The 17,826-nt window shown below is 57.4% G+C and overlaps 1 protein-coding gene across 2 annotated transcripts in view; it reads left to right on the forward strand.

Annotated features, from left to right (window-relative positions):
- LOC133360908 (glycogenin-1-like) overlaps positions 1 to 13,114 on the forward strand; it is a 32,579-nt gene extending 19,465 nt beyond the window's left edge. The window contains exons 1-7 of one of the 2 annotated variants that reach the window (XM_061579789.1): positions 3,621 to 3,766; positions 5,903 to 6,038; positions 6,753 to 6,927; positions 7,637 to 7,799; positions 9,369 to 9,495; positions 10,561 to 10,939; positions 11,733 to 13,114. In XM_061579789.1, the coding sequence (XP_061435773.1) occupies positions 3,667 to 3,766; positions 5,903 to 6,038; positions 6,753 to 6,927; positions 7,637 to 7,799; positions 9,369 to 9,495; positions 10,561 to 10,939; positions 11,733 to 11,936 (1,284 nt within the window). In that variant the 5' untranslated portion in view covers positions 3,621 to 3,666 and the 3' untranslated portion in view covers positions 11,937 to 13,114. Of the gene's footprint in view, positions 1 to 3,620; positions 3,767 to 5,902; positions 6,039 to 6,752; positions 6,928 to 7,636; positions 7,800 to 9,368; positions 9,496 to 10,560; positions 10,940 to 11,732 lie in introns of those variants that run through there. The other variant, XM_061579790.1, reaches the window with a different exon arrangement.
- Positions 13,115 to 17,826: the final 4,712 nt, after the last annotated feature.

The raw sequence follows: 17,826 nt of genomic DNA on the forward strand, positions 1-17,826 counted from the left end.
CCACGTGACCGTGTGCTGTGTGTACGTCACCACGTGACCGTGCTGTGTGTACGTCACCACGTGACCGTCTGCTGTGTGTACGTCACCACGTGACCGTGCTGTGTGTGCGTCACCACGTGACCGTCTGCTGTGTGTGCGTCACCACGTGACCGTCTGCTGTGTGTGCGTCACCACGTGACCGTCTGCTGTGTGTACGTCACCACGTGACCGTGTGCTGTGTGTACGTCACCACGTGACCGTGTGCTGTGTGTACGTCACCACGTGACCGTGTGCTGTGTGTACGTCACCACGTGACCGTGTGCTGTGTGTGCGTCACCACGTGACCGTGTGCTGTGTGTGCGTCACCACGTGACCGTCTGCTGTGTGTGCGTCACCACGTGACCGTCTGCTGTGTGTGCGTCACCACGTGACCGTCTGCTGTGTGTACGTCACCACGTGACCGTGTGCTGTGTGTACGTCACCACGTGACCGTGTGCTGTGTGTACGTCACCACGTGACCGTGTGCTGTGTGTACGTCACCACGTGACCGTGTGCTGTGTGTACGTCACCACGTGACCGTGCTGTGTGTACGTCACCACGTGACCGTGCTGTGTGTACGTCACCACGTGACCGTGTGCTGTGTGTACGTCACCACGTGACCGTGCTGTGTGTACGTCACCACGTGATCGTGTGCTGTGTGTACGTCACCACGTGACAGGGTTCTGTGTGTATGATGGACGTGCGTCACTGCACGTGGTTATTTTCGGCTGCCATTGCCGCTGCGTCTTCTGCGAAGGGGATTTGCCCCCCCCCCCCCCCCCGTTACTCGATAGCAGCCGTGAATAGTCTCCCAGATATTCAAGAGCTCCATTTAGACTGTGAGCTCGCGGTGGCTGGGAGATGTTGACTACCTCGCCTGGTACGCAGGAGGTCGTGGGTTCGTGGGTTCCATCCCAACCCCTGACGACGCCTGCTGCTGCTGTATATTTTGAGTCTGCGTTTCTCTCTCATCATCATCATCACGGTGGCTAGGAGATGTTAACTACATCGCCTGGTCTACAGGAGGTCGTCGGTTCGATCCCGACCCTGACGACGCCTGCTGCTGCTGTATATTTGAAGTCTGCGTGTCTCATCATCATCATCATCACAGTGGCTAGGAGATGTTTACTACCTCGCCTGGTACGCAGGAGGTCGTCGGTTCGATCCCGACCCTGACGACGCCTGCTGTGTATTTGGAGTCTGTGTCTCTCTCATCATCATCATCATCATCACGGTGGCTATGAGATGTTGACTACCTCGCCTGGCACGCAGGAGGTCGTGGGTTCGATCCCGACCCTGACGACGCCTGCTGCTGCTGCTGTGCATTTCGCCGTCGCCATCAGCACCACGTCTCGGGAGCCTTCGGCTGCTGCTCTGAATGTTCTCGTGGTTCAAGTTCAAGTTCATGTATTAGGTGTAGCCCTGTGAGCCATTCGGCTCTTGAATCGGGTGCAACCGCAACAAACAAAAAACAAAAACATGAACAAGAAAACGTCTTGTAGTGACTATGTGACTGAGTGGTGATGACGATGTCGGCCAATGTGTGTTGGGCTCTCGTTTGTGTTGGGCAGGTCGCTTCTGAAAAGTAGTGTGGGTCTCTGTGGGTCTCTGTGGGTTTCTGTGTGGTCTCTGTGGGGTCTCTGTGGGTCTCTGTGGGGTCTCTGTGGGGTCTCTGTGGGGTCTTTGTGGGTCTCTGTGGGGTCTCTGTGGGGTCTCTGTGGGTCTCTGTGGGGTCTCTGTGGGGTCTCTGTGGGGTCTCTGTGGGGTCTCTGTGGGGTCTCTGTGGGTCTCTGTGGGGTCTCTGTGGGGTCTCTGTGGGGCTCTGTGGGGTCTCTGTGGGGTCTCTGTGGGTCTCTGTGGGGTCTTTGTGGGTCTCTGTGGGTCTCTGTGGGTCTCTGTGGGGTCTCTGTGGGGTCTCTGTGGGGTCTCTGTGGGGTCTCTGTGGGTCTCTGTGGGTCTCTGTGGGGTCTCTGTGTGTCTCTGTGGGTCTTTGTGGGTCTCTGTGGGTCTCTGTGGGTATGTATAGGTCTGTGTCGGTTTATATGGGTCTCTGTGGGTCTCTGTGGGTTTATATGGGTCTCTGTAGGTCTCTTTGGGTCTCTATAATACTCTATGGGTCTCTGTGGGTTTATATGGGTCTCTGTGGGTTTATATGGGTTTCTGTGGGTCTTTATGGGTCTCTGTGGGTTTATATGGGTCTCTGTGGGTCTCTGTGGGTCTCTATGGTACTCTATGGGTCTTTGTGGGTTTATATGGGTTTCTGTGGGTTTATATGGGTCTCTGTGGGTCTCTGTGGGTTTATATAGGTCTCTGTGGGTCTTTGTGGGTTTATATGGGTCTCTGTGGGTCTCTGTGGGTTTCTGTGGGTTTCTGTGGGTCTCTGTGGGTTTATATGGGTCTGTGTGGGTCTCTGTGGGTTTATATGGGTCTGTGTGGGTCTCTGTGGGTGGGTCTCTGTGGGTCTCTCCGGCTCTCTCTGAGTCTGTAGACACGTGACGCCTCCACGTGGTTGAGTTTGCTCGCATCGTTGATGGGCAAGCTCAACAGGCGGGGGGGAGGGGGGGGGCTGCCTTGGCACCTCGTCAAGCGGTGGTCGTCTTCGTTTCTTAGCCGCCGGACGGGCGCTCCGTTGGCAGTGAATGTTGATGTGCGAGTTGGTACGGTCCAGACTCTCAAACCCCCCCACGACATCCCTTTGCACTTGGTGTCGCCCACCCCTCTGCATTGCGGGTGCACATGAGGCCACGTGGTGTGCTGCTTGCCTCTCTCTCTCTCGCTCCGTGTGTGTATATAATATAATAATTATACAACTGCTAGACGAACACACATTGTATATATTTTTAATAATAATATAATATTATCGTGAATGTTGACGACCCAGCTTGCTGTCGTGGCAAGAACTTGGCCCGCTCGCTCCCAGCAGTAGCGGCAGCCTGTTGGAGGCTATACGGGGGACCTTTGTCTGTGTGTTGTGATGGTTGGTGGTGATGTTGGTGATGGTGATGTTGGTGATGGTGGCTTTGTCATCTTAAATGCGACGATGAGTTTTGCAATAGGGTGTCGCTAATAGGATTTCTGTTGGTATCTTTGCTTGTAGGATTTTGCAATAGGGTGTCGCTAATAGGACTGCTGTTGGTGTCTTTGCTTGTAGGATTTTGCAATAGGGTGTCGCTAATAGGATTGGTGGTATATCCCATAGGGGTTGGCCTATTGCGGTTTGCTTTGGCAGTGGGCTTGGTGGTTCACTGGGTGAGTGGGGGGGTTGGTGGTTCACTGGGTGAGTGGGGGGGTTGGTGGTTCACTGGGTGAGTGGGGGGCTTGGTGGGTGACTGGGTGAGTGGGGGGCTTGGTGGGTGACTGGTGAGTGGGGGGCTTGGTGGTGACTGGGTGAGTGGGGGGCTTGGTGGGTGACTGGGTGAGTGGGGGGCTTGGTGGGTGACTGGGTGAGTGGGGGGCTTGGTGGGTGACTGGGTGAGTTGGGGGGGTTGGTGGGTGACTGGGTGAGTGGGGGGCTTGGTGGGTGACTGGGTGAGTGGGGGGCTTGGTGGGTGACTGGGTGAGTGGGGGGCTTGGTGGGTGACTGGGTGAGTTGGGGGGTTGGTGGTTCACTGGGTGAGTTGGGGGGTTGGTGGTTCACTGGTTGAAGCGATGGGCTGGTTGCCACTCTTCGCTAAGCGGCCTCTCTCCACGCTGCTTTCCTACTGCACCACCGCCGCCTGCATCATGCCGCCGCCGCCCGCCGCAACAGGTGAGCTCCCGGCACGGGAATGTGGAATTCCCACGTGGCGTGGCGGCGCTGGCGAGTTGGGGGGGGGGGGGGGGAGCGGTGGCTACGAGCCCGGCGGAGAGCGGCGATGTCGCGGTTTTGCGTCGGCACCGGCTCCTTGGGAGCTGTGCGGAGTCGGCCTCAAGTGGCGGTAGTACCCGGTGCGGTGAACTTCGCCGCTGGGGAGACAAAGGTGGCCGGGCGGGCGTGGTGCCGGCCTCCTCCTCCTACCCCCGTGCGTGCCGTTCGTAGGTGCTCGCTCACTAACGTTGTGTTTAGAGCTTCATTTTGGTGATTTCGGAGACGTTTTGGTTTAGCCGTGTTTGTTTGTTTGTAGTGTAATGTGAGGGACATATCCGGGTTGCTGTTGGATCACACCTCGTACGATGATTGGCTCTGCCGGTCCTGGCCCATAGCCAATGGGGAGAAGCCTAGGGGCGTGGCCCTGACGTCATGGGAAGGTGACAGCTGCAAGTAGATGATTGGTTCTGCTGGCTTTAGCCACAGCCAATGGGGGGACGAGTCAGGGGCGTGGTCCCGGGAGCCTACGATGGAGTCTGGAAGATTCCATAGAGGCTAACCAGGATTGGTGGAAAGGTACCACGTGACCCGGGTATTAAAAGGGGTGGAGACGGACAACACGTGGTCAGATCTGGAACGAACGGAGGATGAGGCCACGCGGGAGTGGGGTCCAGGCTACACCACGTGGTCCAGGCTGCCCACGTGGTCCAGGCTGCCACGTGGTCCAGGCTGCCCACGTGGTCCAGGCTGCCACGTGGTCCAGGCTGCCACGTGGTCCAGGCTGCCACGTGGTCCAGGCTGCCACGTGGTCCAGGCTGCCACGTGGCCGCGCGTGTGTCTCTCTCTCTATCCCTCTCACGCTGTCTGTCAGCTGTGTGAAGGAGTGTTGTAAAGAAAGGCAAATAAAGACCGGATTCCAGAAGTCTATTCCACGACCTTTATTACAGTAGCACAGAGCTCGACTGATAACTTTAATCTAAATTGCCTTGTGGTTGTTGTTGTTGTTTGACTCGCATCCCACTGGGATTTTTGCACGCAGCGTTGAAGTGCGGTGCTTTTTGTTAGCCACTTGAAGATGTTTTCTTGTTTTTGTTTGTTGCGGTTGCACCCGAGTTAAGAGCCGCATGGCTCACAGGGATACACCTCATAATACAGCACTTGCTCCAACAGTACATTAAGGCTATACGGGGGATCTTTGTCTTGTGTGTGTCTTCGTGCATGTGTGCGTGTGTCTGCGTGCGTGTTTGTACATGTGTGTGAGTCTGTGCGTGTGTCTGCGTGCGTGTGTCTGCATGCGTGTTTGTACGTGTGTGTCTGCGTGCGTGTGTCTGCATGCGTGTTTGTACGTGTGTGTCTGCGTGCGTGTGTCTGCGTGCGTGTTTGTACATGTGTGTGAGTCTGTGCGTGTGTGTCTGCGTGCGTGTTTGTGCGTGTGTCTTCGTGCATGTGTCTGAGGTGCGTGTCTGCGTGCGTGTTTGTACGTGTGTCTGCGCGTGTGTGTGTGCGTGCGTGTGTGCGTGCGTGTTTGTGTAATCGTGCTGGCACAGTAGGGGGGTACAGCTGGTGGTGCATCTACCAGTGGTCATCTCAGTCGGTCAACCCATGGCACCTGCTGGGCCTGTCCCGTGACCTCCTGCACCTAGCCTGGCACAGTAGGGGGGTTACAGCTGGTGTGTGTGCATCTGCCGGTCATCTCAGTCAGCCAACCCATGGCACCTGCTGGGCCTGTCCCGTGACCTCCTGCACCTAGCCTGGCACAGTAGGGGGGTTACAGCTGGTGTGTGTGCATCTGCCGGCCATCTCGGTCAGCCAACCCATGGCACCTGCTGGGTCTGTCCCGTGACCTCCTCCTGCCAGCAGGGAGCCTTCCACACTTAACGTGGTAGCCTCAAAGTGGTGCACCTAGCCTGGCACAGGCGCCGTGGTGACGTCACCGTCACTTCGTAGCGAATGGCGGCTGTTGTTGCGGGAGGGCGAGGAGTGGGCGACCAGGTGTTGACCCGTTGATCTTCATAGATTGTGGACCGGTTGACCCCTCGTTGACCCTTCGTTGACCCCCCATTGACCCCCCCGTTGACCTCCCGTTGACCCCCGCAGACGAGGCGTTTGTGACGCTGGCGACCAACGACTCCTACGCCAAGGGGGCGCTGGTGCTGGCTCACTCGCTACGGCAGCAGGGCACCACGCGACAACTCGTCATCCTGGTCACACCACACGTGTCGGCAGCCTACCGGTGAGTGGGTGGGTGAGTGTGTGTGTGAGTGGGTGAGTGGTTGTGAGTGGGTGAGTGGGTGGGTGGGTGAGTGAGTGAGTGTAGCTGGTGCTGGCTCACTCGCTACGGCAGCAGGGCACCACGCGGCAGCTCGTCATCCTGGTCACCCCACACGTGTCAGCAGCCTACCGGTAGGGGGGTGAGTGGATGGGTGGGTGGGTGGGTGAGTGTGGGTGGGTGAGTGGGTGGGTGTGAGTGGGTGAGTGGGTGAGTGGGTGGGTGAGTGGGTGGGTGAGTGGGTGAGTGGGTGGGTGAGTGGGTGAGTGTGGGTGGGTGGGTGAGTAGGTGAGTGTGGGTGGGTGTGTGGACGGGTGGGTGGGTGTGTGGACGGGTGGGTGGGTGTGTGGACGGGTGGGTGGGTGTGTGGACGGGTGGGTGGGTGTGTGGGTGGGTGGGTGTGTGGGTGTGTGGGTGAGGTGTGTGTGGGTGGGTGTGTGGTGTGGGTAATGTAGTCGGTAGTGTAGCGGGTAGCGCTACGCTGCACTACGAACCTGGCGACCCGAGTTCGATTCCCTTTCACGGCCTCCAACACGGCCACCAACACCACCACCAGCGACGATTATCTGAACTGGTCCTCAGCCTATACACAGACAAAGATCCGTGCCCCTCCTCTCACCCCCCCTCCCCCCCTCACCCCCCCCCCCTCACCCCCCCCTCACCCCCCCCCCCCCCCAGCTCTGCGCTGGGCGTGGCCTACGACCTGGTGCAGCCTGTGGACGTGATGGACTCTGGCGACGCGGCCCACCTGGCCCTGATGGAGCGCCCCGAGCTCGGGGTGACGCTCACCAAGATCCACTGCTGGGCGCTCACCCAGTACACCAAGGCCGTCTTCATGGACGCAGACACCCTGGTGAGAGTGGGGGGCACACAGACACCCTGGTGAGAGTGGGGGGCACACAGACACCCTGGTGAGAGTGGGGGGCACACAGACACCCTGGTGAGAGTGGGGGGCACAGAGCCCCCCCCAGTGAGTCCACTGACCCTGTGGGAGCCCCATCGACTCGTCACACAGAGAAACCCCCTTGTGACCCCGTGTGTCTCTCCCCGTGGTCTCCCCCCGTCTGTCTCCGTGTGACCCCGTGTGTCTCTCCCCGTGTCTCCTCCCGTGTCCCCCCCATGTCTCTCCCCGTGTCTCCCCCGCGTGTCTCCCCCCGTGTCCCCCCCGTGGTCCCCCCCGTGTCCCCCCCGTGTCTCTCCCCGTGTCTCTCCCCGTGTCTCCCGTGTGTCCCCCCATGTCTCCCCCCGTGTCTCCCCGTGTCTCCCCCGTGTCTCCCCCCGTGTCCCCCCCCCCGTGTCCCCCCCCGTGTCTCCCCGTTCTCCCCCCATGTCCCCCCCCGTGTCCCCCCATGTTTCCCCCCGTGTCTCCCCCCGTGTCTCCCCGTGTCTCCCCGTGTCTCCCCCCTGTCCCCCCCCCGTGTCTCCCCGTGTCTCCCCCGTGTCCCCCCCCGTGTCTCCCCCCGTGTCTCCCCCATGTCCCCCCCCGTGTCTCCCCCGTCGTCTCCCCCATGTCCCCCCCCCCCCCCCGTGTCTCCCCCCGTGTCTCCCCCCCGTGTCCCCAGGCCGTGGCCCCGCTGGATGACCTCTTTGAGCGCGAGGAGCTGTCGGCGGCTCCCGACCCCGGTTGGCCGGACTGCTTCAACTCGGGCCTCTTCGTGTTCCGCCCCTCGCTGGACACGTACGCACAGCTGCTGGAACTCGCTCGCTCCACCGGCAGCTTCGATGGTGAGTCACTCACTCACCAGCTCACTCACTCACCAGCTCACTCACTCACTCGCTGGACACGTACGCACAGCTGCTGGAACTCGCTCGCTCCACCGGCAGCTTCGATGGTGAGTCACTCACTCACCAGCTCACTCACTCACCAGGTCACTCACTCACTCACTCGCTGGACACGTACGCACAGCTGCTGGAACTCGCTCGCTCCACCGGCAGCTTCGATGGTGAGTCACTCACTCACCAGCTCACTCACTCCCCAGCTCACTCACTCACTCACTCGCTGGACACGTACGCACAGCTGCTGGAACTCGCTCGCTCCACCGGCAGCTTCGATGGTGAGTCACTCACTCACCAGCTCACTCACCCACTCACTCACCAGCTCACTCACCAGCTCACTCACTCGCTCACCAGCTCACTCACCAGCTCACTCACTCGCTGGACACGTACGCACAGCTGCTGGAGCACGCTCGCTCTACAGGCAGCTTCGATGGTGAGTCACTCACTCACCAGCTCACTCACTCACTCACTCACTCGCTCGCTCACCAGCTCGCTCACTCACTCACTCACCAGCTCACTCACCAGCTCACTCACTCACCAGCTCACTCACTCACCAGCTCACTCACTCACCAGCTCACTCACTCGCTCACCAGCTCACTCGCTCACCAGCTCACTCGCTCACCAGCTCACTCACCAACTCACTCACCTCACCCACTCACTGGACACATACTCTCAGCTGCTAGCGCTCGCTCACTCCACCGGCAGCTTCGATGGTGAGTCACTCGCTCGCTCACTCACTCACCAGCTCGCTCACCAGCTCGCTCACCAGCTCACTCACCAGCTCACTCACCAGCTCACTCGCTCGCTCACCAGCTCACTCACCAGCTCGCTCACTCACTCACCAGCTCACTCACTTGCTCGCTCACTCACTCAGTGTGGTGGTGGTTGATGATGGTGGTGGTGGTTGATGATGGTGGTGTGGTGGTTGGTGGTGGTGGTGTGGTGAGCGGTGGTGCAGTGGTTAGCGCTACGCTGCGCTACGAACCCGGCTATGACCCGAGTTCGATTCCCGCTCACGGCCACCAACACCACCAGTGACGATTATCTGAACCGGTCCTGGGCCTCTCCTAGGTCGACTCAGTCTCAAATGAGTACCTGGTGCGGTGTGTAGTCAACATCGCCACTGGGGAGACAAAGGCGGCCGGGCGTGGTGCTGGCCACCCACCCCCTCGTGTGCCACAGTGCCGGTAGCCTTCACAGGTGCTGCTGCTACTCGCTACTAACAGCACTTGCCCCTACAGCCTGTTAGAGGCTACACGGGGGATCTTTGTCTGTGTATAGGTGCTGCTACTTGCTACTAACAGCACTTGCCCCTACAGTCTGTTAGAGGCTACACGGGGGACCTTTGTCTGTGTATAGGCGCTGCTGCTACTCGCTACTCACAGCACTTGCCCCTACAGTCTGTTAGAGGCTACACGGGGATCTTTGTCTGTGTATAGGTGCTGCTACTCGCTACGATGAACAGCACTTGTCCCTGCAGTGTGTGTGAGGCTACACGGGGGACCTTTGTCTGTGTAGGGGGTGACCAGGGCCTGCTGAACACGTTCTTCAGCGGCTGGGCCACGGAGAACATCGACCGCCACCTCCCGTTCACCTACAACCTGAGCATCGCGTCAGTGTACTCTTACCTGCCAGCCTACAAACGGTACACACACACACAGTGTACACACACACACACGTACACACACACACACAGCATCGCGTCCGTGTACTCTTACCTGCCGGCCTACAAAAGGTGTGTACACACACACACAGTGTACACACAGTGTACACACACACACACACAGTGTACACACACACACAGCATTGCATCCGTCTACTCGTACCTGCCAGCCTACAAAAGGTGTGTACACACAGTGTACACACACACACACAGTGTACACACACACATACACAGCATCGCGTCAGTGTACTCGTACCTGCCAGCCTACAAACGGTGTGTACACACACAGTGTATATACACACACACACACACGTACACACACAGTGTACACACACACACACACAGCATCGCCTCAGTCTACTCGTACCTGCCAGCCTACAAACGGTGTATACACACACACACACGTGTACACACAGTGTACACACGTACACACACAGCATCGCATCCGTCTACTCGTACCTGCCGGCCTTCAAAAGGTACACACGTACACACACACACGTACGTACACACACGTACGTACACACACGTACACACACGTACACACACACACACACGTACACACACACACGTGGTGTACACACACACATGTATACACACACACACACGTGCGTACACACACGCATGCGTACACACACACGTACACGCATACGGACACATGAACGCACATGGAGATGGACACACACACAGGTCACCCCCTAACAAACTGATCATCACCACCACCATCACCATCACCACCACCTTCACCTTCACCACCATCACCATCACCACCACCACCTTCACCACCTTCACCACCACCACCACCTTCACCTTCACCACCACCTTCACCACCACCATCACCTTCACCACCACCATCACCTTCACCACCACCAGCACCTTCACCACCAGCACCTTCACCACCACCACCTTCACCACCACCTTCACCACCACCACCACCTTCACCACCACCACCTTCACCACCACCACCTTCACCACCACCACCACTAGGAGCCGGAAGGCCGCGGGGTGATGCTGCCTCCCCCCTCCCCCCCACCTCCACCCCCTTCCAAGATTTGGTGGCGATGTCAAGGTGGTCCACTTCCTGGGTGCGGTGAAGCCCTGGCACTGCCGCTACGACTCCACGTCCGGCACCGTCTCCTCCTCCTCCTCGGACCTCACGCAGCAGCACCAGCAGCAGCAGCAGCTGCCCCACCAGCTGCCCCACCACGCCAACTTCCTGCAGCGCTGGTGGCAGCTGTTCCACGCCAGCGTGTTGCCCACGCTGCCCGCGGACGCCGCCGCTGCGGCCGTGGCGCAAGCGGCCGCCGGCGTAGAGGTTGGTGGTGACGCCGGTGGTGGCGCCGGTGATGGCGCCGGTGGTGGCGGTGGTGTCGATGGTGTCGGTGGTGGCGGCGGTGGCGGTGTCGGTGGTGGTTCTGCTGCTGGAGAGGTGAGCGCATGGCCTCATTCTTGCTTCCTGTTTTTTAGTTTGTGCTGCTCGCTATGAGATGTTGACTCTCTCATCATCATCACGGTGGCTATGAGATGTTGACTACCTCGCCTGGTACGCAGGAGGTCGTGGGTTCGATCCCGACCCTAACGGCGCCTGCTGCTGCTGCTGCTGTATATGTGGAGTCTGCGTCTCTCCCTCTCATCATCACGGTGGCTATGAGATGTTGACTACCTCGCCTGGTCTACAGGAGGTCGTGGGTTCGATCCCGACCCTGACGCCTGCTGCTGCTATGTATGTGGAGTTTGCGTCTCTCTCCCCGTAGTGGTCGCTGCGTGGATTTGTCTCCGGCTCCTCCGGCTTTTCCCCCTCCACGTTTAGAGTCAACAACAACATCAACATCAACAACATCAGCAGCAGCACGTGGTCCAGAGTCTTTGACTGCTGCTATAATGTCCACACGGTGGTGATGATGATGATGCTCGTTGGTTCTTTCAGTAAAGTCGCGTAGAAAGAGAACACAATAGATTAAATACCAGCACACGACGCTTCGATTGCAACACAAGCAATCATCGTCAGGTTCAAATGAAAGAGAAAACCAACCTAGTGAACTTAGAACTACAATGCAATACAGCACACAGAGTCGGCCAACACGACAGTCAACACCCTACCTGGTTGGTGGACCACACGCGGATGGGTGAGCGGAGCTCTCTTCCTACCCCGTGCCACCACTACCGCCCCCCCCCCCCCCCCCCCGTGTGGACTAATCCCCATCCGTCCCACGCTTGCTCAGGTTTCGTCTCTGCAGTCGGCGCTGTCGGCGCTGGCCGTGGCTCCTGGCGCCGGCTCCTCGCAGCAGGAGCAGCAGCAGCAGCAGCAGCAGCAGGAGCACGAGGAGCGCAGGCGGAGGCAGCAGTGGGAGAGTGGACAGGCCGACTACCTGGGAGCGGACGCATTCAAGCACATCCAGCGCAAGCTCGACTCGCAGCTCAAGTGACGCGGCGGGGGCCAGGGTGGGGGAGGTGGGGGGGGAGGCCATAGTGGGCCCATAGTGGGCCCGTAGTTGGCCCTATAGTTGGCCCTATAGTTGGTCCTATAGTTGGCCCTATAGTGGGGTCATAGTGGGGCCTACTTGGCCCTCTCGTCCAACTGGCTGACCGACCGCTCATTTGTACACTCACTCGCTCACTCAACCATTCACTCAACCACTCGCTCACTCACTCAACCACTCACTCATTCAACTACTCACTCACTCAACCATTCACTCACTCACTCTACCACTCACTCACTCAACCACTCACTCACTCAACCACTCACTCACTCAACCACTCACTCACTCAACCATTCACTCAACTACTCACTCACTCACTCACTCTACCACTCACTCACTCAACCACTCACTCACTCAACCACTCACTCACTCAACCACTCGCTCACTCACTCAGCCACTCATTCACTCACTCAACCACTCACTCACTCACTCAGCCACTCACTCACTCAACCACTCACCCACACGCTCACCCACCCACATGCTCTCCCACTCTCCCATCCACACGCTCACCCACCCACACTCACCCCCACAACCCCCTTGTGGTGCCACGTGGTACCACGCGGTGCCGCGTGGTGCCACGTGGACATTCCACATTCCCATGGCGGGTGACAGTCTGTCCACGATGCATCCACCCACCACTGAATGTTTACCCCGAAATCAAGTGGTGCTGTGAATCACGTGGTGATGGTAGTGGTGGTGATGGTGATGGTGGTGATGGTGATGGTGGTGATGGGCATTATGTTGGTGATGGGCATTATGTTGGTGAAGTTGGCGATGGTGATTGTGGTTTTTAATGGTAGCGATTGTGGTGATCATGGTGATGATCTCCATCAAGATGATGGCAATGTTAAAGGTGATAATGATGATAATGGTGGTGGTGGTTTGAACGCTGGAACCTCAACCGGACCCATATAGAGACCCATATAGAGACCCATATAGAGACCCATATAGAGACCCATATAGAGACCCATATAGAGACCCATATAGAGACCCATATATAGACCCATATAGAGACCCATATAGAGACCCATATAGAGACCCATATAGAGACCCATATAGAGACCCATATAGAGACCCATATAGAGACCCATATAGAGACCCATATAGAGACCCATATAGAGACCCATATATAGGAACCTCTAGAGAAACCCCATAGACCCATACAGAGACTCATGGACTGACTCACAAAGACACTGACAAACACACACACACAAGGCAAAGCTCCCCCGTGTAGCCTCTAACAGGCTGTAGGGGCAAGTGCTGTTAGCGAGCAGCACCTATGAAGGCTACCGGCACTGTGGCACACGAGGGGGTGGGTGGCCAGCACCACGCCCAGTGACACACTGACACAGTGACACACTGACACATACACAGTGACACACACACAGTGAGACACACACACAGACAGACACGGTGACACAGAAACGGTGACACACACAGTGACACACACACAGACAGTGACACACAGTGACACACAGTGAGACACACAGACACAGTGACACACACAGACTGACTGCCACACAGCTGATATAACGGCTGACTTAGCTGATGACAGCCTGACTCGGCTGGTGACCAGCTGACTTGTCACGCAGCTGGTGACAGCCTGACTCGGCTACAGACCAGCTGACTTGTGACTCAGCTGGTGACAGCCTGACTCGGCTACAGACCAGTTGATTTGTCACGCAGCTGGTGACAGCCTGACTCAGCTGGAGATCAGCTGACTTGTCACGCAGTCAGCGTTGCCTCCAGCATTGAGCCGGAGTCATCGCAGCTGCTGCTGCTGCTGCAGCTGCTGCTGCTGCTGCTGTTGCTGCTGCTGTTGCTGCTGCTGCAGCTGCTGTTGCTGCTGCTGCAGCTGCTGTTGCTGCTGCTGCAGCTGCTGTTGCTGCTGCTGCAGCTGCTTTTCGTTTGTGGTTCCTTGTTGAGAGGAAGGACCCCCAGCACCGGCGACCAGGCGTGACGGACACCGCGACCTGCTGCTGCTGCTGGGGGTGTTTCTGTGGGGGGGGGGGGGTGTTGTTCTGGGGGTGTTGCTGTTGATGGTTGTAACACAGGCGGCGGCGGTGGTGGTTCTTTAGTCGAATAGAAACAATAAAAAAATACATTTGACAACATGGCTCCCGTTTTGAGAGTGAGTGTGGGTCTGTACCTGTGTGTGTGTGTGTACCTGTGTGTGTGTGTGTGTACCTGTGGGTGTGTGTGTGTGTACCTGTGTGTGTGGGTGTGTGTGTGTGTACCTGTGTGTGTGTGTGTGTACCTGTGTGTGTGTGTGTGTACCTGTGTGGGTGTGTGTGTGTGTGTACCTGTGGGTGTGTGTGTGTGTGTGTACCTGTGGGTGTGTGTGTGTACCTGTGGGTGTGTGTGTGTGTGTGTACCTGTGGGTGTGTGTGTGTGTGTACCTGTGGGTGTGTGTACCTGTGGGTGTGTGTACCTGTGGGTGTGTGTACCTGTGGGTGTGTGTACCTGTGGGTGTGTGTGTACCTGTGGGTGTGTGGGTGTGTGTACCTGTGGGTGTGTGTGTGTGTGTACCTGTGGGTGTGTGTGTGTGTGTACCTGTGGGTGTGTGTGTGTGTGTACCTGTGGGTGTGTGTGTGTGTACCTGTGGGTGTGTGTGTGTGTACCTGTGGGTGTGTGTGTGTGTACCTGTGGGTGTGTGTGTGTGTACCTGTGTGTGTGTACCTGTACAAAGTCCCATTGGTGAGCTCCTCCGGCAGGACACTCCACCCCCACAGCTCCCAATCGGTGATGGGGAAGTTGTGGAGAGAGTGGAGAGTTTCCCATACCTGGGCAGTGTGCTTATGACCGGCTCCAGTTTAACAGCAGAGGTCTCACTCCGAATCAGTCGAGCGGCAATATCTTTTCATCGGTTGCGTAACGATGTGTGGAAGCTACCTGGTCTGTCGCTCCGCACGAAGCTTCAGGTCTTCTCGGCCACGGTCATTCCCTCCCTTCTCTACGCTTGCGAAACGTGGAGCCCCCTAATGGAGCATCTTCGCCGGTTGTAAACATTTAGGCTGGCCTGCCTACGATCCATCCTGGGTTTAACCAGGCTGGATTGTGTGAGGAGCTCACAAACCCTTGATAGATCTGGGCAAAGTCCCATCGGTGAGCTCCTCCGGCAGGCAAGGCTGCGTTGGCTGGGTCATGTAGCCCGCATGCCCAGCCACCGCATGCCTAAACAGCTTTTGTTCGGCCGGATCGAGGGGGCTAAACGGGCGCGGCACGGGCTAGAGAAGAGATGGAGTGATGTGGTACAGGAGGACGTGGAGCTGAGTGGACTTGCCGATGACTGGTACCAGCGGTGTCAAGATCGGCCTCTGTGGAGGAGGCTCGTGAAGGACGCTACTGGGCAGTTGGAGGCAGTCGCCCTCCAACAACAACGGTGGGCGGAGGAGCGACGCTCACAACAACGAGCGGAGCGCCGGGTGGATAAAGCACAGCGAGTTGGCATCATCTGCCAGTCATCTCAGTCGGTCGACCCGTGGCACCTGCAGGGTCTGTCCCGTGACCTCCTGCCAGCAGGGGGCCCGTTGACACTTCACGTGATAGCCTCGGAGTGTATCGCCACTGGGGAGACAAAGGCGGCCGGGCGTGGTGCTGGCCACCCACCCCCTCGTGTGCCACAGTGCAGGCGCTCCTTAACAGCACTTGCCCCAACAGTCTATTAAAGGCTATACGGGGGATCGTTGTCTTTATTGTGATACATTTTTAAAACAATCTAATCTCAGCGAGTTTATTGTCTCAGCCTGGTCACCAATGACTCAATACACAGAGACCCATAGACTCACCACACAGAGACTCATAGACTCATCACACAGAGACCCACAGACTCATCACAGAGACCCACAGACTCATCACACAGAGACCCACAGACTCGCCACAGAGAGACCCACAGACTCACCACACAGAGACTCATAGACTCATCACACAGAGACCCACAGACTCATCACAGAGACCCACAGACTCATCACCACAGAGACCCACAGACTCACCACAGAGAGACCCACAGACTCACCACACAGAGACTCATAGACTCATGACACAGAGACCCACAGACTCATCACAGAGACCCACAGACTCATCACACAGAGACCCACAGACTCGCCACACAGAGACCCACAGACTCACCACACAGAGACCCACAGACTCACCACACAGAGACTCACAGACTCATCACACAGAGACCCACAGACTCGCCACACAGAGACCCACAGACTCACCACACAGAGACCCACAGACTCACCACACAGAGACTCACAGACTCATCACACAGAGACCCACAGACTCATCACACAGAAACCCATAGACTCACACACAGAGACCCACAGACTCACACACAGAGACCCACAGTCTCATCACAGAGAGACCCACAGACTCACACGCAGATACCCACAGACTCATCACCACAGAGACCCACAGACTCACCACAGAGAGACCCACAGACTCACCACACAGAGACCCACAGACTCACCACACAGAGACCCACAGACTCACCACACACAGACCCACAAACTCACCACACAGAGACCCACAGACTCACCACACAGAGACCCATAGACTCACCACACAGAGACGCACAGACTCACCACACAGAGACCCACAGACTCATCACAGAGACCCACAGACTCATCACACAGAGACCCACAGACTCGCCACACAGAGACCCACAGACTCACCACACAGAGACCCACAGACTCACCACACAGATACTCACAGACTCATCACACAGAGACCCACAGACTCATCACACAGAAACCCATAGACTCACACACAGAGACCCACAGACTCACACACAGAGACCCACAGACTCACCACACAGAGACCCACAGTCTCATCACAGAGAGACCCACAGACTCACACGCAGAGACCCACAGACTCATCACCACAGAGACCCACAGACTCACCACAGAGAGACCCACAGACTCACCACACAGAGACCCACAGACTCACCACACAGAGACCCACAGACTCACCACACACAGACCCACAAACTCACCACACAGAGACCCACAGACTCACCACACAGAGACGCACAGACTCACCACACAGAGACCCACAGACTCACCACACAGAGACGCACAGACTCACCACACAGAGACCCACAGACTCATCACACAGAGACTCACAGACTCACCACACAGAGACGCACAGACTCACCACACAGAGACCCACAGACTCACCACACAGAGACCCACAGACTCACCACACAGAGACGCATAGACTCACCACACAGAGACCCACACACTCGTGACCGCCACCTGCTGTTCGCCCAGCGTCACTGCGTGTCTGGCGCCGACGTGGAGACTGACAATTGGCGACGCTTCGGGCAATGCGCCTCCCGCAGAGCGCGATAGCCAACTCACGAAGTCACCCACAAACTCACTCACAAAGTCACTCACGACGTCGCCCACAAACTCACTCACAAAGTCACCCACAAACTCAGTCAGACTCAGTCACAAACTCACCCACAAAGTCACCTACAAACTCACTCACAAAGTCACCCACAAACTCACCTACAAACTCACTCACGAAGTCACCCACAAACTCACCCACAAACTCACTCACAAACTCACCCACAAACTCACTCACGAAGTCACCCACAAACTCACTCAAACTCACTCACGAAGTCGCCCACAAATTCACTCTCAAACTAACCCACAAACTCACCTACAAACTCACTCACGAAGTCACCCACAAACTCACTCAAACTCACTCACGAAGTCGCCCACAAACTCACTCTCAAACTCACCCACAAACTCGCTCACAAACTCACTCACAAAGTCACCCACAAACTCACCCAAAAACTCACCCACAAACTCACTCAAACTCACCTACA

The sequence above is a fragment of the Lethenteron reissneri genome, chromosome 70 (genome assembly GCF_015708825.2).
Source record: "Lethenteron reissneri isolate LAM-NWPU_2019-01 chromosome 70, ASM1570882v1, whole genome shotgun sequence".
Classification (NCBI taxonomy): Eukaryota; Metazoa; Chordata; class Hyperoartia; order Petromyzontiformes; family Petromyzontidae; genus Lethenteron; species Lethenteron reissneri.